This window comes from Kogia breviceps, chromosome 19, assembly GCF_026419965.1.
Source record: "Kogia breviceps isolate mKogBre1 chromosome 19, mKogBre1 haplotype 1, whole genome shotgun sequence".
NCBI lineage: Eukaryota > Metazoa > Chordata > Mammalia > Artiodactyla > Physeteridae > Kogia > Kogia breviceps.
Genome location: NC_081328.1, coordinates 6142326 through 6162857, shown reverse-complemented (window position 1 = coordinate 6162857; position 20532 = coordinate 6142326). Strand labels below are relative to the sequence as shown.

The window sequence follows — 20532 nt, the reverse complement described above, 5'->3', positions numbered from 1 at the left end:
CTTTGGCCACCTTGATCTCGTGGAGGTATTTCAGGTAGCATAAGTCAGTTCTTTAGGAAACACTGAGTGTTTATATAAATGACATATACATATAATCCACTGGCCCATCCCTAAACTGTTCTTTTACTTGGGAGTAGCTCTTTCTGTGTGTATAACACTCGTACTCTTAGGGAAATCAGTGAGACTGGATTCCAGTGCAGCATCTGCCTGATCTCTGGCCGCCTTTACGGACTGCCCTGCCCGGGATGCCCTCAGTCTCCTGTGGTGGTGTTTGTGCATCTCGAGACTTTGTAGGCCATAGATCTCAGGGTTTCTGCCTATACAGCAGCCTCTCTCCCCTTGGATGCAAACTGTCTCGCCCTTCTTTACGCTCCAGAGACGTGGCTCTAGATTATCTAGTTTTTCATGTATGTGGATTCTCCTTGGTCTCGGTCCACATGAGTAGCAATACACATTTTCTTTACCCTGAGTACTAGTTTTTAGCCTTTTTTTAGTGAAAGAGGTATTTCTTTATTGGCTCATAACTCTTCTTCTCTTTAACTAACAGGCCATCTTCCCATTTATCCCGAGGCCTCTGACAGTGTGTGCCTGGCCTGGAATTACAGAGACGCCCTGGCAGTCATTTGGTCTCACAAGTGCGTGGTGTGTTTCTTCGCCGGTCACACCCACGATGGTGGCTACTCTGAGGATCCTTTTGGTGTGCACCACGTCAACATAGAAGGGGTTATTGAAACGGCCCCAGACAGCCAGGCTTTTGGCACAGTGCATGTCTGTCCTGACAAAATGATGCTGAAAGGGAGGGGCAGAGTTCCAGACAGAATTCTGAATTACAAGAAGGAAAAAGCTTTCCATTTTTAGTGTGATTTTATTTGTTTACTTTTATAGAAAGAGACTGACTTGGCTTTGTGGTTTTGTTCCGCCTTCCTCTCCCGACATCCTGAGTCTCATTAGTTAGTATTCTGTTTGCATAACAAATAGCCATAACTGACTTCAATGTGTGTTAGCTCATAAGATATTCTGAAATGTCATTTTTGGATAATATATCCCGTGTTGAAAATTGGAAAGGAAATGAATGAAAGTAGCATGAATAAACCAGGGAGGAGACTGAGGTGGTGGTGGGGGGGATACAGTCCTCCAAACAGACTCTATTAAGCCTTACCTGAGGTTTTTTAACTTTTTACAAGGAGAATGTATTCATTCACTGTATTAGCTACGTAAGTTAAAATTCATAATAAAAAGAAGTAAAATAAGCTCAGGCCGACTTTTTCCGTGTACTCAGCTGTGTGACTGAGCTTTAGACGTTTTTTGCTCAGAGTACCCATCATATTTGTACTTTTATAGGTTTATACTCCTGTTCTGTAAGCCAGAAACATCACCAGTTACTTCACAGGTGAACGAATAGCACCCCCATTCACACAGGTGATCGTGTGGTCTCCCTTGTGAACCTCTTGTGAGTTCAGCCAAAGCAGGACCAAGTGCCAGTGCAGCTGTGTGCCTGCCAGCATGTCTGTTTGGGCCCCCAGCTGGTGCTATATGAGACTATTGTAGGTAAATGAATTTACCCTTGACTCCATTTATAGACAAACGGGGCATGTTTAACGGAGCTGTCATATATTCTAAGACTTATTTGCAGAAACACTTACTTACTCAGTGGCAGACGGGGACTGTTCAAGTGTAGAAAAAGTTTGATTCAGGGCCTGAAAAAGAGGAAGACAAAAAAACAGTCCTAGTCAACGTAAGTGTGTCTGCTGAGCACCGAAGCATTGTGGGGCTACAGAGGCGCCTCAGTCTCCACTGGCTGCTGTAACAAATTACCACAAACTTGGTGGCTTAAACAACATATATTTGTTCTCTTACACTTCTGGAGGTCATAAGTCTGAAATCGTCTTCACTGGGCTGAGATCAAGGTGTTATCAGGGCCATGCTCTTTCGGGGGCAGAATCGGTTTCCTTGCCTTGTCCAGCTTCTAGAGCTGCATCTCTTGCATGTCTTGGCTCGTGGCCCCTTCCTCCATCTGCAAAGCTAGCAAGGCAGCTTTTTCCAGTCTCTTGCTGCGTTGTTGTCACGGTGTCTCTCTCCTCTTCTGTCTGTAGTCAGATATCCCTGTTCCTCCCTCTTACACGTTAATTACATTGAGGGCCCACCCAGATAATCCAGGATATAATCTTCCCATCTCAAGATCCTTAATCACATCTGGGAAGTCTACTTTGTGATGTAAGGTAGCATTCAAAGGTTCTGGGGATTGGGACCTGGATACCTTTGAGGGTCATTACTCAGCCTACTGATGTGACTGTAATACGCTCCCTGCCTTCACTGACTTTCCACAAGTGAGAGAGAGAAACAACCCTGCGTGCAAATGTATGAAGAAAGGACAGTGGCAACATGGAGGAGGGATTTAATTTTGTTTGAAGGGAATAGGGACGACATGAAGAAGGAAGAAAACTGGTTTAAATAGGTGTGCGGGTGCATTTCATGTAGGCAGAACAGCGTAGCCTCATAGGATATGCTGAGTTCAGGAACTGCAAGTAATGCTATGAGGATTCAGCAAACGGCGCCGGGGGATGGCAGGCGGTAAAGCGGGAGAGGACAAGCTAGGGCTACGTGGTGAAGAGCCCTGAGTGACGAGCCAGAGTTAGAACTAAACTTGTCAGGCAGTGACCCTCCGGTGTCTGAGCTGGGGAGTGTGTGAGGAAATCTGTGTCAATTCCAGGCAGTGGATAATGAGAGGATGATATAGGAGAATGATAATGGGGAGAAAAGAGATTGTGAGGGTGGGAAGACAGAGATTTTGACAATAGAACTATTAAACTTACTAATAATACTTAAATTCAATTGAAAAATAGAGTTGAAAAGCAATTTCAGTAATACTCTTCAAAAGGCAGTACTTTACCAAGTTACTGCCTTTTACGTGCTTCCGGAGATAGGAAAGGAACTGTGTATATTCACAGAATTCATAGTGTTATATGGGAGATGCAAATATGATGAAAGTGTATTTTGGACATTAGTTTTAAAAAAAAATTGAAACATTACAGTCTTTTAAGCACAGAATCAAGCATTACTTGGAGGATGGGTAGGTCCTATATAGAATTTGGAAATAAATCTGTTTCTTCATGTCTGACTAATAGTTATACCAACGGAGGTATAAAAACCATAAATATACCAGAAAACTGAAATCCTTTATTTGTATTTCACTGACCCTTAAAATAAATTTTACTTCAATTGCTTTAATATCAACTAGATTTTTTTTCCTTTACCCTCTAAATCTTGATAGAGAATTTCTGACTATCCAGTGGCCATTATGTAAAACAAAAAACATGCCTATCTCCTTTAACAAATATTTGTACAATACTTAATGTCGTATTAAAGGCTATAAAAATAGGCAAACTACCAGACTCATTTTCGCTCTACTAATACTTTTTGAGTCGAATATTTCCTAAATCTCATGAAACTGTCTTCACTATGGAGTCTGATGCTAGCATATGTAAAAGAGTTGCCATCCAGATGCTCTAAGACAGCACTGACCAACAGAAATATAATGTGAGCCACATAAGTAATTTGACATTTCTAGGAGTCACATTTTAAAAAGTAAACAGATAAAATTAATTTTAATTACGTATTTTATTTACCCCAATACATCTAACATTATTTTAACATGTAATCAATATAAAAATATTTTACATTCTTTTTTATACTAAGTGTAAAATCTAGTGTGTATTTTATACTTAAAATCTGTCCATTTGGACACTAAATTTTCATTGGAAATATTTGGTCTATATTTAGATATAAAATTTGCAGTTGAAGAAGTAGATTCACATATCCAGGTTGTTCCAAAGATACTTAAAACAAGTGTTCCAAACACTTATAAGTTTTCTCATAACTGAATTGATGTTTTTAAATAAAAATGAAAAAATTCAAACTACTTCAGTGTACATTTCAAGTGCTCAGTACAACATGCAACTAGTGGCCACCAGACTGTACAGCTCTGAAATGGTCTTCTCTCCAGGGCTACTTTTGGCATTAAAAATACGTGTATAGATTTTGGTCTTATTTTTCATTTAAAATGTAATTAATATCCTCCCTCTCCTTCTTTTTGGTCCCACATTCCTTTATGCTAGCTAACTTTCTTTCCAAGACATGCTTGTTCACTTGGTCCATCTGGAGTCCTCGTTTAATTCACGGCACTGCACCAGTTCAGTATATGCCGAGGTTAGTTCAGGGGTACAGCCCTCTCTCGAACTCCTTCTCCCATTATCCAAACCCTGCTTCCCTCCATGTTATCAGGTGCAGCCCTTTGTCAGCTCTTTATATTTTGAATGCTCGCATATTATCTCGCTTATAAACCGTGCAACTATATAAATAAGTAGGGGGTCTGGTAGTAACCCTATTTTATAGATAAAAAATTATCCACGGGAGGTGTATGCATTTGCCCAAGTCATATGGATAGTGACGTAGCTGAGTTAGAATTTATATTAACTTTTGTTTTGCCTTTTCTACTACACTGTGACACAACAGAATGTCAGACTCCTTCTCTTACTAGTCCCTTCCAGTCCTGTATTGTAGGCAGCCTAACTTAGGATCAAAAAAAAATCATCTCTAGTATTAACTCAAATTACCTGAAATAAATTCCTAGGAAACTGGCATGTTACAATCATGTTTACAAAAAATTGAAAACTCATTTTAAGAACAGGATTCTTCATTTAAATTACTGTCTTGCAGTGAGTTGGCCAGGACGACCGCATCTCCTTGTTTATATATACATAGACCCATGAGATAAATGGGAAAAGAGCAACTATGATAGCAATAGCCAACTGAATTCTTCCACCAACTGGATTCCTATAAAGACACAAAAATTATTATAAATAAAAATCCAATAAAAATTATGAATTGCTTTGGTAACGAATATGAACACTGATTTTAGTAAAACACATCATTACATTTTTGTACGGTCTTTAAATTTTTTAAGTTGAAATATAATTCTTATATTTCATATAAGAATTATATAAGAAATATAATTCTGCATTTCAGTGACCTCAGTTGAAGGTCATTGATAAAGCAATGTTAAAATGGATCTTTATGTAATGATTTTTGTGTCCTGTTTAAGAAAACTTTTCTTCCCCAAGGTCTTAAGGATGCTAGATTATCTTCTCTAAAAGTTTTATTGTTTTGCTTTTCACATTAGATCTATAATCCACCTAGAATTGATTTTTATGAAAGTTTTAAGGTGTAGGGGTTGTTTCACTTTTTTCCATATGGATATTCAATTGCTCCAGCACTATTTATTGAAAAGATTGCCTTCCTTTGCTATTCTGGAGTGCCACCATTGTCCTAAGTAAAGGCCATATACGTACATATATATATATATGGATCTGTTTCTAGATTCCATTTTGTTTCATTCATTTATTTTGCCAGTATGGGTTTATCTTATACTGCCATAAGATAGTTATTTAGGTGTTCTTTATTTTAATATTGAGGTCTTTCATTTCTCCCATAATGTTTTACAGTTTTTATAGTTTTGTATGCAGAGATTTTGCATATCTCTACTAGATTTATTCCTGGGGAGTTGATTTTTTGATACTATAAATGGTAACTTTTTGTTTTCATCGTTTTCTGTTACTTGCTGATAAAAATACAGTTGATTTTAGTATATTGACCTAGTATCCAGCCATCATGCTAAACTCACTTATTTGAATAACTTTTAGAGTTTTAGAAATTTTCTACATATGTGATTTTGTCATCTATGAATAAGGAAAATTTAATTTTGCCTTTCCAATCCTTGGGGGCTTTTATTTCTTTTTCTCGCCTTACTGTACTGGCTAGGACAAGAGCTAGAACAGTGTTGAGTAGAAGTGGCAACAGTGGCTACTTCTCATTCCTGATCTCAGAGGAACAGTTTTCAGCTGCTCACCATTAAGTATCATGCTGTGGAACAGATACCCTTTAACAGGGTAAGTTCCTTTCTAAATCAATTTTTATGAGCTTTTATCATGAATGGATGTTGAATTTTATCAAATGCTCTTTTTGTATAGACTGAGAAGATAGTTTATTTTCTTCTTTCATTCTGTTAATGTGGTGAAAAACACTGGTTGGTTTTCAAATGTTAAACTAACTATTCCTAGAATAAACACAACTTGGTGGTTGGGTCATGAATGGCAGGACTTGATTTGCTAATGTTTTTGTTCTTTATTTTTTGCTAGTGTTTTGTTTAGGGTTTTTCCATCTTTGGTCATGAGTGAGATTGCTGTGTAATTTCTTTTTTTGTTGTCGTTTTTTGGTGGGGGGGGTGGGTAATGTTCTTGTCAACTTTTGGTGTCCAGATTTTTCTGCCCTCATAAAATCAACTGGAAAATGTTTCTTCTTTTTCTGTTCTCTGGAAGAGTTTGTTGAAGGTTGGCATTATTCCTTCCTTAAATGTTAGGTAGAATTCTGCAGTTACGCCATTTGGTCTAGAGTTTTCTTTTAGGAAAAGTTTATATTATATACTTAATTTCTTTAATAGTTATGAGACCATTCTGAGTATTTCTTCTTGTGTCAGTTCTGGTAAATTGTATCTTTCAAGGAATTTGTCCATTTCATCTACGTTTTCAGATTTATTGGGAAAAAGTTGTTCATATATCCTCTTATGATTTTTGCAGTATCTGTTACATGGGTAATAACTTCTTCATCCCTGAGATTAGTTATTTGTGCCTTCCCTTCCTTGCTCTCAGTCTAATTATTTTTCTCTTTTTAGTCTTGCCAGGGTTTATCAGTGTTATTAATCATTTCAGAGAATGAATATTTGGCCCTCTTACTCCTTTATTTTTTAATGTTGATTTTTTCATTTCATTGATTTCTGCTTTTATATTTTATTTTCTTGTTTCTTTGGGCTTAATTTACTGTTCTTTTACTAACTTCTTGAACTGGAGTGTTCCTAACTTTTTCGAAGCTTAGCTCATTGACTTTCAGCCTGCTTAGTTTTTGTTTTGTTTTAATGTATGTATTTAATGCTATAAATTTCCCTCTAAGCATGCTTTTTAGCCACATCCCGCAAATTTTAATATGTAGTCATCTCCTTATCATTCAGTTCAAAATATTTTCTAATTTTCATTGTGATGTGTTCCAAATGTTATTTGGAAATATATTTCCTAATTTCCAAACATACAGTGGTTGTCTAATTGTTATTTTTGTTAATGATTTCTGGCTTCATTGCACTGTGGTCAAAGAACATACTCCATAAGATTTCAGTTCTTTGAAGTTTGTTGGAACTTACTTCATGGCTCAACATGAAGTCTTTTTGCAAAAATATTCAACGTTTACTTGAAAAAAATGTGAATTCTGCCATTCTTGGTGCTGGTATTCTGTATATGTCCTTTAGGTCAAGTTTCTTATCGTGTAGCTCACATTTTCTATATCTTTATTGATTTTTAAAAATCTTCTTGTTCTATTAGTAACTGAAAGAAGTGTATTAAAGTCTCCCAAAATGATTGTAAATTTTTTAGTTTTTTGTTCTGTCCATTTTATCTGTTTTGAGGCTATGTTATTAGTTATGTATGCTTTTTAATAAGTGGTGTTGAGATCACCAGAGAGCCAAAAAGGAAGAAGATAATATTGGATCTGTTCTTTTTGCTGTTACACTACGATGAACTCTAAATCGGTCAAAGATTTAAATGTAAAAATGAAACCATACATGTATTAGAAGGAAACTTAGATAAGTTACTTACAACCTGAGAGGAAGGAAAGTTTTCCTAACTATGACTCCGGATCCAGAAGCAATAAGGAAATGGACCGATAAATTTGGTCACATTAAAAAATATGTATATTTTTTTCATGGCAAAGTGTACTTTGCAAAAGCAAAGTAAAAGGACAATAAGAAACTGCAAAATAAATTTTTCAGCTTATACCACAGGCAGAGGGTTAACATCCCTAGTATGTAAAGAGCTTCTAAAAGTAGAGAAGACCAACAACCTTAGAAATTGGTTAAACCTATACTCTCAGAGAAGAACCAATATTTATAGGAAAAAAATGCAAATGGCTCTTAATCGTATGAAAATATGCTTACCTTTGCTCCTAATAAGAGAAATACAAATGAAAACTACCCATTTCTCAACTATCCAATTAGTAAAAATTCAAAAATTTGACAATACACTTTGTTGGCACTTTTTTTTTTTTTTTTGCGGTATGCGGGCCTCTCATCGTTGTGGCCTCTCCTGTCGTGGAGCACAGGCTCCGGACGCGCAGGCGCAGTGGCCATGGCTCACGGGCCCAGCCGCTCCGCGGCACATGGGATCCTCCCGGACCGGGGCACAAACCCGCGTCCCCTGCATCAGCAGGCGGACTCTCCACCACTGCGCCACCAGGGAAGCCCTGGCACTATTTTGAATCACAAAAGATTGGATACAACCTGAACAGTAGAGGACCGGATGAATATACTTTGGACCTATCAGCAGAATAAGGAAAGTCTTTGTATACCACAGGGTGATCTCCAGGATGCAGTAAGGGGAAATCAAGAATACAGTTGTGTATAATATGCTACCACTTATCTAAGACAAGCAGGAATACCAATGAATGTACATATTTGCTCCATTAAGAAACCATGGAGGGATAAACCATAAAGTTGAAAAAAGTTTCACCTATAGAGAAAGGGAGGACATAGGGTTGGGGGATAGAGAAGTTAGAGTTCCTTCAATGTACTCTGTCTTGTAGATTTGACTTTGGAACCACGTAGATGTTTTATATAATTATTTAAAAAATTAATATATTTTTAATAAAGTATCCCTAGAAATTGAAAGTAAAATGAAATAAATGAACTTAACTATTTACTTGGTGGGATTAGCACACAGAGTAACTATTCCAAGTAATTTGAATATACATCCCTTAGAGAGATGTTCCCTAGAAACAGCAACACAAAATACCTATTTTCAGTAATTGTTATTCTGAGATAGTGTTTGTATTGTGGGATGAGTCAGATGAGTTATGTTGAGGTCACTGAGACTAGAGATTTTTTTGACATGATTAAAAGTAAATACAGATTTAAGATTGCTGATAAGGTCAGATGAAAACTTGTGTTCCTGAATTTGAATTCTAGGATCAATATGAACTCATAAGGGACTTTATCTTTAACTATATATGTAAAAAATATATATATCTTTATATAATACACACACGTATGCATATATATTTATGACACACATAAATGCATATACATACGTATGCACATATATGTGAATTTTCCGAGTTCTGCCCACTGAAAGAACCCAACTCAACCCAGTAGCAGTGAGCGCACTATTTGTGCCCAGGATGTGACCTCTAAATACCATTGTTACCTACTGAAAGTAATGAGGGCTTTTTGGGAAAATGGTTGATTCCAGGTCTGGGGCATAAAATGTACAATCTTAGCTTGGAACATTTTGTCATACCAGAAAGCAAGGAAGCAAACAAAGTTTACTAGGGTCGTGTCAAAACAGAGTTCTGGTGCCAACCTGAACAAATGCCCCTGGTCAAAGATGAGACAGTTTAAGCAACTGCCATGGACTGGAAAACATCAAATACGTTGAAATCCGTGACTTTATAATGGTATTATTAAATAAACAAAACTCATTGGTCACTTTTGGAAGGTGCCCAGGCAAGAAAAATTCATTATTCTGAAAACTGGTAAATTAAGAGAGTCAACCCCTTTTCCTCTTATGATCTGTGTCTGAGTAGTCCAAGAATTGATAAGTGGAAGTTTTCCAGATAATAATCAAGGAATGGTATAATTAGATTATGACCATTTTGCAACTCAGATGAATTAGTGGACTTAGGCAGTGATCATCAAAGATTTTATATTAACATTACAGAGAAACAGCTAGGTGTTAGGCACATTATGATGGAAGTACACAACACCACCCATGAAGTATTCTTGCTTAGTGATGATGATGATGATGAGAAGAAGAAGGAGGAGGAGGAGGAGGAGGAGGAGAAGACGGCGACCAGAATCTGGCCAAGCTTCTAGATCTTACCACCAATTTATAGGAGACATGAAGCACAGAGGAACAAGCATTTATATAATCCAATTGTGAAAATATGAACATGGGCTGGAAAACTCATAATACTGAGGAATTACTGTTTTATTTTTTGTGTGTGATGATGGTAGAGTGGTTATTTTTTAAGTGCTTATCTTTTAGAGATACATACTGAAATATATAAAACATAAAACAATATGATATTTGAGATTTATTTCAGAATAATCAGGACAGTGATAGATGATACAAGATTGGATATATAATGATAGTTGTTGGAGCTGGGTGATGAGTACATCTGATTCATTATATTAGTCTCTCTAATGTGTTTGAATATTTCAAAATAAAAAAGCAGAATTTTTTTTAATTACCAAAAAGTCCTCCTTTTTTCTAATGCTGACCTTAAAATCTACTTTTTAAAATTAAAGTCTCTATACTGGCTTCCATTTTGTTGGTGTTTGTATAGTATGTTTTTTCTATCTTTTGACGTCCAGTGTTTCTGTTTCTGTATATTTGTGTTCTCTTTTGTAAGCAGTGTTTAGTTTTTAATCTTTTATCCATTTTGAAAATCTTTATTGGAATATTTGGAACAATTACATTTAATGTAGTTTCTCATATATTTGAGTTTAATTCTGTCTTAACATCTGCTTATTTTCCCCATCTGTTCTTTTTCTCTTCTCCTTTCCTGCTTTCTGTACTCCTTTTCTTTCAGTGGTTACCCTAAGGATTACCACATGAATCCTTAACTTATCAAAATCTAATATAAATTGATACTTTTACCCTTCCCAGATAATTCAAGGACCTTAGAACACTTTGGCTCCATTTATCCCCTTCCAACTTATATGCTACAGTTGTCATGTATTTTTTATTTTTCCATTATTGGTTTATGAAGTTAATATTCACTTACATGTACCCACAGTTTTATATTTTGTTTGCTATTCGTTTTTCCCTAAATATCCAAGCATCCTTTTGAGACACTTTCCTTCTCTCTGGAGAATAGACTGGCAACTACCTGTGGCGACGACACAGGAAACTGTGGTATTCATAAAAGTATGAATGATCATGAGACACTGAACCGACTCTTGTTAGCTTCCCTTGCGAAAAGGAAAGAGTTCTCTCAAAAGATTCCTGTTTACAGTTGTGTCAATATTCTCACTTACCTCCTTGGTCTGACCAGCCTTAAACGCATCTGATTTTAACAGTTGAGTTGAAAACTTACTTTGATGAGCTGTGGCACAGGCTCAGCCATGCTGTGATAATCACCAGACCAAAGAGCTCCCTATAAAATAGCACAGATTTCATATTTTGAAGTGGCTGCAAAGTGTCATTTTCTCCCTGACACGTGATTCTGCTGATTATCTGATGACTTCCTCCAAGATATATAGCATCTACAAAATATTTTCAAGTCTAACCATGACTCATAAATTACTTTTTTCAGACCTTTTAAAGCCCTATATGAAAATAAATTTCATCTTACGAGGCAGATATGAACTTCATGACTGTTCCCCAATTTATAGGTGAGCAGAGAAACAACAACAAAAAACAAACAAAAACATATATAAATCACTTAACTTCATGTCACGGGGAGGAATACCTCAACCAAGAAGACAACCCCAGATTTACCAGGCACTCTTTTCACATTGTTTTAGAGGGGTCACTGTTAGGCTGGTTGAGCTCAAATCAGTAGTTTAAGCACAGACTGCAAGAGATGGGGCCACGTCTTCCTGGAGTGGAATGACTTGCAGTAGGAGTCTGATGATTTGGGGGTGGGTATATGCTTCTAGAAATATGTGTTAAAAGGTGGTATCTTTTACATAGTGTGGAATAGTAGTATTTGGCCAAATACCACCGGAAGCCCCCACTTTGATTTCACTGCACCTCATGGGCTTCAGGTTGGTGGAGGTGATTGAAACCATTTGGTCTATATTCCCATCAACTGACCCAACCTGATCTAGTTTTCCAAAGATTAGGGCCTATAACGTAGCAGCACCCCACCAGTGGGACTTAAGCTACAGGTCTCTCAATTTCGGTGTTAGCAGATGTTACCAGTGGGATAGAAAGGAAAGGAGGGGGGCTATTTGTGAGACCAGGGAGTCAAGGGTGGGAGGAAGCAAAGGAGGAGGTGATAAAACAAGAGCCAATGGTGGTGACAAAAGGAGAGGACATGAGATATATAAGGGCCAGGCTGGCAGAGGTTGACCTCTGAGGGGGCTGGTCACACTTATAAATAAGATTCTGGCTTGAACCAGGACTGAATCCGAAGGCTGATGGAGTTTTCACCTCATTAGACTGGACTGAATATTACTGTACACGATCCTTGCTTGTTACAAGGGGGTCAGGGTCCAACTGCCCGACGATAATACAGTGCAACATGTAGTAGTGATCACAGGTTTGGTAGGCAGTGCTGGCTTTGAATCCTGGCTCTATCATTTCCTCAGTTTCTTCAGCTTCTAAAGGAGATAATATCTTCCCTGCTCCTTATGGTGTTGGAAGTAAATCATCATCATGCATAGATAAGGTGTCGTAAAGGAACCCATTTCTCAGTTCTTCCCCCACCCCTTCCAAAAAGCAAAGAAATCACTGCTCACCTGCCTTCTTCCTCATGTAAGATGTTCTGTTTTGTATGAAGCAAGAGGTTGTATGCCAAGCCAACAGCCCACATGGTACAGAAGAATATGTGTATTGCAGAGACACTCTTCCAAATAAAGTTACCTAAAAACAGATATCCTGGTGCTGTTAATCGTGGAATCACATCCCAGAGAAAAATGATCTCTTTGTATTCCTTTGCCATAATCTGCCTTCGAGTAAAGCATTCAGAAAAGGCTGGGGTTTTTTTGTTTTGATTTGCCCTCAAATCAAAAGGTTAAAACAGTATTTACAAACTTAAGTGGACATTTATTACTTTCATTGTCTAGCATCTCCCCTTCCTATGATGACGACCCTTATATTTTCTGGGGTCCACCCTTCCCACACTCCTGGTCTATGTGTCCCAGACAACTGGACCTTAGCGAGGTCAATCAGTGTATTCCATCCCCTCAGTGACAGTGATTTGTCTCAGGATGAACAGATAACGAATCAGGGCTAACAACTCCATTCTATTCTGAGCTTTTGTGGAGCTATCAGGGAAGTGGCTTCTAGATTCTGTTGGACCCAGCATGGTGAAGCTGTGACCTTTGTGTGGCAGGGCTACCACGTGGAGCCCAGGGCTGAAGTGCAGCAGATGTGGAACTAAGACTGCAGACAAATTTAAGTTCTGAGCCGCCACCAGTGCCTGAAGCCAGCACCATCCCAGCCTTTTCAGTAAAGGATCCCAGTACATCTCCCTTCATCTTATAGGCCATTTGAGTTGAGTTTCTTCCTTGCTTGCAACTAATGGAGTCCTAACTGATACACCTTGAAGATGTAAACAGAGATCTAGGGGCCTTGTACAAGGGGCCCGGGCATCTGGGGGATGGGAGTTTTCCCCACCCAGGTGGGAATCATTAGTCTTTATTCTGAGGCCCTGAGAATTTTCAAGCCCCACTAGTAGAAGCTGATTTAAAGAAAGTGACAAATTATCTGCCGGACTAATATTCCCCATTAATAAGAGAATGTTAGTAGACAACGTCAAAAAATTTTTTTTTCTGCTCTAAGACACTGTTTCACGGAATGAAACTGTCCAACTAAGGTTTACTGAGTTTTTAGGGCCATAAAAGGTGAAGCAGCTACGTTTTGCCCCTAGTTGAGGTAGGTGGCCTGTGGGCAATACAAACCGCTATTTTAAGTGAATTTTTTATGTATATACTCACCTGGGATGTACAAGTAAGGAATCCAGGGAGCAGGTTACAAAACAAATATACGATAAAGCCTCTGTGTTAGAGCCACTCACTGACTCAACAAACATTAGGTACCTGCCATATTCCTGGCCATGTTTAAGCTAGACTAGGGCACAGATGGGTTAGACATGATCCTTTCAAGGGGCTTACAGCCTAGATGGAGGAAACATAAATAAAAGTGTGCAAGAAATTGCTGGAGTTACCGTGATGGTACATAAGGAGATAAGGGAGAGCAACATGTATCAGTAAAAAATCTAAAGATTTGTTATAGACATTATAGACAGTTTCTCTACAAAAGTAGCAGTTCAGATACATAGGCACTGAATGAATTCAGAATCAGAAAATGACTAACGGGAGTCGTACCAGGAGAAGAACTGTAAAGAGTAAATACATAATAGACAGTGATCACCACCAAGTATGGAGACAAGGTTAGCAATGTGATTGTTACCCCACCTCCCATTAGCTTGGTGGCTTGAGACATCAATGCGGTGACTGAAGCCCTTCTCTCTCGGGCTAAACGGCATAACTGCTGTACCACATCAGTATGAGATCCTGGGTTCCACACTGATAAAGACTGTCTTAGCATGGCACGTCCTTATCAAGTTTTCCTGAAGATGGGTGAGGACGATCTAGATTAGAATTCGCCTCCTCTTATGATCAGAAGGGAGAAGAAAGACATGGAGAGCTCCAGTTTTCTCCTGGGCGTTGGCAGATAGACTCTCGTCATTGAAAGGAAATCAGATCTGCCGTATGTCCATTCAGAATCCAAGGTTCATACCTGTGACAAGAGGGTTAAGTCCAACAAGCAGGGTCAGACCGGCAGGAATTGTATACACAACCTGTGAGCAGAAAAAGAGGAAATTATATGGGTTATGAAGGATGCCCAAAAAGAGAAGAGGGAAAAAAAAAGAAGGATGCCCAGTATAGGAGATGTTCAGAGGTGTGTAGGGAATAAAGAAAGATAACAGCAGTGGCCACCACACTCCGTGACTTACCTCTGGCTTTCAGTAGCAGCTGAGGAAGTGGTGACCTCTGCTTTATGGCATTTACCATGTCAGGCTGTAATTGTATCTGCCTTCCTCCTAGACTGTAGGCTATTCCAGGAAAGACTTCTTCATCTTCAAGCTCTAGCACTGAGCAGAGTTTTGCTCTCAAGACACAGTGACCTCCTAATCTCTCCCAAGCAACATCCATGCCTAAATGGCCTTTCCCTACTTTTCAAAAAATGCTCTTAGAAAAGCAGGGCAGGAGCAGCCATAATTAGCCATCATGGCCCTGCTGGGTCTATAGCTCCATGGACCATCCAGCCCCATCTTCCATCTCTGCGAGTGAGACCACGTAAAGTTTACTAACAGTGTACGGACGGATCAGATGTGCCCCATAAGATCAGGCTCTTCATTTTGGGATCTGTTGTAAGTTGGTTTGGAGTTGGGAAGGCTGGCCCTGAAGAGGCCCTATTTTCAAGCCTCATTCACGGCAAGCAGGCAGATTCTGGAAAAACCTGTTGCTTGTGTGGTGTGGGCAGAGGGCAAGTAGGGGGTGGTAGGTTTATAAGAAGCATGGGGCCTCCCCAGAAATGTAGCTGCTTAACATCAACTGTGATGCTTAGTTAGAAACCTTTAGTTTATAAGGAAGTTGTCAAAGCTGAACATTTTAAGTGATTGGCTGTCACTATGTAAACATGTCTGTCTCGACCCTGGGGAGAGAAAGCATCTGGATTACAGACCGTGTTCATCCTTCCTACTCCATCCCGAATGATGACTAGATATCAGCCAGTATCGGCATTTGCAAGGACAGTCACTGTGCCGAGGGTTAGACCAAACTTCAGTGTGCATATGAATTACCTGGAGATCTTACTAAAATGCAGATCTGATTCCAGAGGTCTGGCGTAGGGCCCTAGATTCTGCTTTTCTAACAAGCACCCAGGGGATACTGGGGCTCTTGTTCCAAGGGCCACTTTTAGAGCAGTAAGGGGTTAGTTTCCCCCTAGTGAAGAACTACATGACTTAGCTACTGAGGGAGAGAGAAACAGAGACAGACAGAAAGAAGTTAAACACATACACATCATGCAGTATTTAATTGTGCTCTCTCCATAAGACATGTTTGGCAGAGATTTTTAAATGTGCATTCAAATGTATCAGGTATCTGTGATTAATAGATTAAGGGGTTCTGAAGTCTTATTTCAGTGTGTTTTAAACACATGAACAAAACAAACCTTTAAACTAAGTAATGGTTTCCCCTGGTAGCTGTGCCATGTTAATCCTTATTTAAATGCTTTTCTCTGTCTTGAATGAGATAAGGATTTTTTTTACAGGCAGAGAGACTGAAAATAATTGTTTTTAATACACAAGTAAAAAACAATGTACAGTATAAACACTCAATGATGAACTCAGTAGAACTTACTTACAATGGTCTTTCATCTTTTTGGTGGTGGATTCTTTTAAACTAAAGGGTATCATAACATTTATTTACTATATTTAGTTTAATTGAACACATAGTCACTGAGTCCCACAACAGTCATTCCTAACGCTGCTCTCCCCTGTGCCCTGCCATTATAAAAACTGAAAAAGCCAGTTTGTTTCCTCAGCCTCCTTAGCAGTGAGGGGTGATCGTGTTCCAGCAATGAAATGGAAGGAAAAGTCTTCTGGGGGCAAGGCTGATCCTCAAAGCACTTAACCAATATGTATGAGTGCTCACCAAGCAGAATGGGTCCCAGACCATAAGCCATGTTAGGGGCTTCTTGGGAAACATTTCCTCCCTGATGAAAGGGAGAAAAGCACAGGAGGAAAACTGGTTTTGCCTCCTGCCTTGTTTTTTCCTACTTGGGATGCTCTTGTCTGGGCATGAGATGTTTGGAGCTGCAGCAGCCATTTTGTAAACATGAGAGGATATATCACCCACCCATTGAGGATTGGCAGAGAAGCAAGACAGAAAGCCCAGGTCCTTGATGACACTGTTGACCATTAAGCACCTGCCTCTAGACTTCTTGTGAGATGGTCTGTATTTTTATAACCTGATGCTAGTCAGATTTGCTATTATTTGCTCCCGTATGCATCCTGATACAAGTATCCTCCATAAGCAAGATGTGGTAGGGAACATGGAAATCAGTCAGGTACAGTACAAGCCCCCAACGCCCACTAACATAGAATTGATTCATCTGTGCCTTCATTCTTTTATTCACTCAAGAATCAATATGGGAAGAACTGCCATAGAAAGGTTCTATGCTAGGTTGCCTAAGGACCACCAAGAAGAGGGAACTGGCCTCTGACCCCTGGGAGCTGTCATATACAGAGCCAACTCTAATGCAAAGCAGAATGAGTTAGTGGTACAGTAAAGGTTCAAAGGAAAGATGGTTGGAACTTACGGGAAAGAGGCAGAGAGATTTTGCAGGTGAGATAGCATTTGAGATAGATCTGGAAGCTTGAGTAGAGTCTGACATACAGGACTTCTCGGGGCAAGGCAAGAAGTGGACTGGGCTTCCCAGACCAAGTTGGGAAGGTGGGTTAGGGCCGTATCGTGGTGGGCCTGGAATGCCAAGTTGGGAGTTTCAACTTAGACATCTTGGGAAAATGACAAAAGTTTTTGAAGCAGGAAGCAATATATGGGGAGTATTATAGGAATGGAAGATACTAGAGGCATCTCGAAGAGTTAGGAAGGACCCACAAGGGTCCATGTGGGAGGAATGGAGGGCTAAGCTGGGGGTGAGGGAGGATGTCTTTGGGGGCCTGGTGTTTATTGTTATTCATATTACATCATCCAAGCATAAGGTGAAGGATAAAATGTGCAGATACCATACAGAGAAGCAATTAGACCTACATTGTTTTTTGTTGAATTGCTTTGTTTTCTGAGGGGATCTCAAAGACAGTGGTAAGAAACAGAGATGTTAGAGATGGCTGAGGTTTTGAGCACCGATGACTCAGAATGACTGCTGATAACAGAAATGGTGAGTCAGAAGGAAGAGTGGGCATTGGAGGGAAAGATGCTGGGTAGGACCTTGTGTGTATCTGAGGAGCCACTGTGACGTACAGGTGGACAGATCTAGCAGTCGTTTGGAAATTCAGCATTAAGCTGGATATTTGGAACTGCAGGAGAAATAACATTTGGAACTAAGGATAATATGGATCATAGTGCTGAGGAAGAGGCAGGGGCATGTGAATCTAGACAGTAAGAATATTAGAATGTGGTTATATTTATAACCATATATATATATACATATTACATTATATAATATTATAATTCCAGATGCTTTCGCTTGTTTCTCTGTACACAGTCAACATTATTCCAAAGCCTAAAATCATCTCATCGGTGATACTGTACAGTATTGTATATCTGTATTGAAAGAACCGAAATTTAGATATGTCCACAAACGTGTGGAATGAACTCCCCCTCCTCTAAATGGTTCAATCAGAGCATTGGTTCGATGTATACTGTAGGTTTTATGGGCTTTAATTAGTATTTATGAATGTAACTCACTGAATTAGCAGAACCATATACCTTAAGCCTGCCATTTTCTCATCAAATGTTTGTTGGAGTTTCTGGGTAGAAATTCATGAGGATTGGTTCACTTAACCTTGAGAGGTCTACTCTGTGTCTTGAGAAAAGTGTCCTCAGTTGGCCCATTTTATTCAAAGGGGACACTGCTGAAAGGCACCTGTATCTCTGGAAAATGCTGACTTCTCAACCTGATCCTTCTCCTCCTAATATTTCAGGAAAAAGCACTTACTAAGGATTGGATTTCTCAGTTTTTAAGTCGACGAAGCAGGGAGGAGGGCAAATAGATAAACCTGCGTGTTTCACGCAGTTCCACAATTCTTTCAGATGTGGGAAGGCAGCTCCTACTCACCATCCACACTTCTGCATCTGGATCATTTACCTGGAATGCCAAAACATCAGCATTAGCGACATGGCATCAGGTTCCATTCCAGCATTTGGTCTGCTCTTTATTCATTTCAGTCATTTTCTAAACGCTGCAGCAGGGACCGAGGATACAAGGAGGAGTAAGGCATAGTGTAGCCGATGGTGACGGGGAAGGGGCTTCTGGCTGAACCCAGCACCTGGTTTGAACACACAGCCACACCTACCTATTTGTAAAGAAGGGCACCAGGGGGTCCGCAAAGGGCAAGCCAAGCCCAGAATGGGTATCTTAAGGGCCCTCCGGTCTCAAGGAATGAGGAGAGCTATCGCAAAGGGGCCCCAAAGCTTGGAAGGATAATTAGCTGCAAAGGGGTTTTGCTCTGCTTCCTCTCCTAGGCCCTGAGCTCAGCCTCGCCCCCAGGCTGCCTTTTTTAAAAGGCGCTGGGGCCGCTTCTGCTCAGGTCCCTGAAAAGGGAGGACGCGCCGAACCAGTTCCTTCTAGCATGAGAGCAACAGCCCTCCCCGTACAGGGGCCGGCTCCTCGACCCCGCCGGCCGCTCGGCCTCCACCGCCCGAGGCCTGGGGCGGAGCTCGGAGCCCGGCGTCCCGCCGCCCGCCGCCCGGCCCGGGGCGCTGACCTGCACGAAGGCCGCCAGCGCGAAGAAGGCGCCCATGAGCCAGTTGCAGGCGCGCCACAGGCCCGGCGCCCCGCGCCCGGCCGCAGGCCCCATGGTCGGGCGGCGCGCTCCCCGCCGCGGCCCCTCCTTCCGCCCGGCCCGGCCCGCTCCCCGGAAGGCCTTCGGTCGTCCGGTCCCGGGGCCACTGAACGGCGCGCGCCCGGGTGGGAGGGGCGCCGGTCGGGCCTTCCTGTGGTCCCCCATTCGCTCCTCAAACGTAGAGAGGCGGAGGTATCTGCCCATTTCTCAGACTCGGAGAGTGAGTCACAGAGCGCCTGGGAGGCTGGTTCAGCATCGCACAGCTCGTCCTTGGGGGCAGGAAGTCGCATTTGAACCCAGAGAGGTGCAACTCCAATGTCAGTTTTTACTAAAGCTGCCTTTTTCACTTTTAAAAAAAATTAGAGGAAATTAAAGGAGAGGGAGGGAGGGGGGAAAGAAGGAAAGAGAAAAATAGAGGCGTGTGTGTGTGTGTGTGTGTGTGTGTGTGTGTGTGTGTGTGTGTGTGTGTGTGTGTGTGTGTGTGTGTGTGTGTGTGTGTGTGTGTACGCGTACGCGTGCGCGCTTTCTGGTTAGTGTTTATGCATTTCTTTACAAAGCTCAGAAACTTTCAAAGCCCTGTAAGCATTATGGTAATTTCTTAGAGTGACGACAGTTACATTAGCATCTCATACAGCTCACAGCTTTTCTTAAGACAGCCTCGTTTATCTTCAGGGGTTTTTATTATCAGAGGTATTTACATATTATACATATTTACAATTCTTTCCCACCAACAAATTCTCCACACGCGTTGCTCATGAATTTCTTATGAACCAAAAACACTTGAAATATTCACTTTTCTCTCCTCGCTTGTTTTATGGTCTTTTTCTGTTTTGTAATTTACCCTTCTGATTAGTTCTTCCCGGGGCTCATTTACACATCCATAGGCCTCATCATTTTTGCTGTTCTAAAGAGTCTTTATCACTTCAAATCACGAGCCTGTTCTCCTGTGCTCCTCTCCTTTTCGCTAAATCTCCTAAAACTCTTTAGGAATTTTTTTTTTTCTCTCTCTCTCTGTTTCATTCCTTTCAAATAATGCTTATTTCAAGAACGTTGTCTGCTGGATGCCTGGCCCCGTGCTTGGTGCAGGGACCATGAAAGGGACTTGCTGTACGCTCTCCGGGAAAGTTTGGAAATGGGGTCTTTAAAGAGATAATTAAGTTAAAATGAGGTCAT

At 40.4% G+C, this 20532-nt stretch overlaps 2 protein-coding genes across 7 annotated transcripts in view; one reads left to right on the top strand and one right to left on the bottom strand.

The window, feature by feature from the left end:
* Positions 1 to 20532, top strand: part of ADPRM (ADP-ribose/CDP-alcohol diphosphatase, manganese dependent) — a 372105-nt gene that overhangs the window by 10413 nt on the left and 341160 nt on the right. Inside the window, exon 4 of one of the 6 annotated variants that reach the window (XM_059048176.2) lies at positions 548 to 888. The exons of 4 other annotated variants lie outside the window; for them this stretch is intronic. In XM_059048176.2, the coding sequence (XP_058904159.1) occupies positions 548 to 858 (311 nt within the window). In that variant the 3' untranslated portion in view covers positions 859 to 888. Of the gene's footprint in view, positions 1 to 547; positions 889 to 20532 lie in introns of those variants that run through there. One more of the 6 variants, XM_067022036.1, reaches the window with a different exon arrangement.
* Positions 888 to 19649, bottom strand: TMEM220 (transmembrane protein 220). The gene is given in 7 exon segments (XM_059048185.2): positions 888 to 4833; positions 11194 to 11253; positions 12563 to 12686; positions 14568 to 14628; positions 18633 to 18662; positions 19282 to 19425; positions 19428 to 19649. Coding segments are annotated over 7 exon segments (777 nt in total). The 3' UTR covers positions 888 to 4697.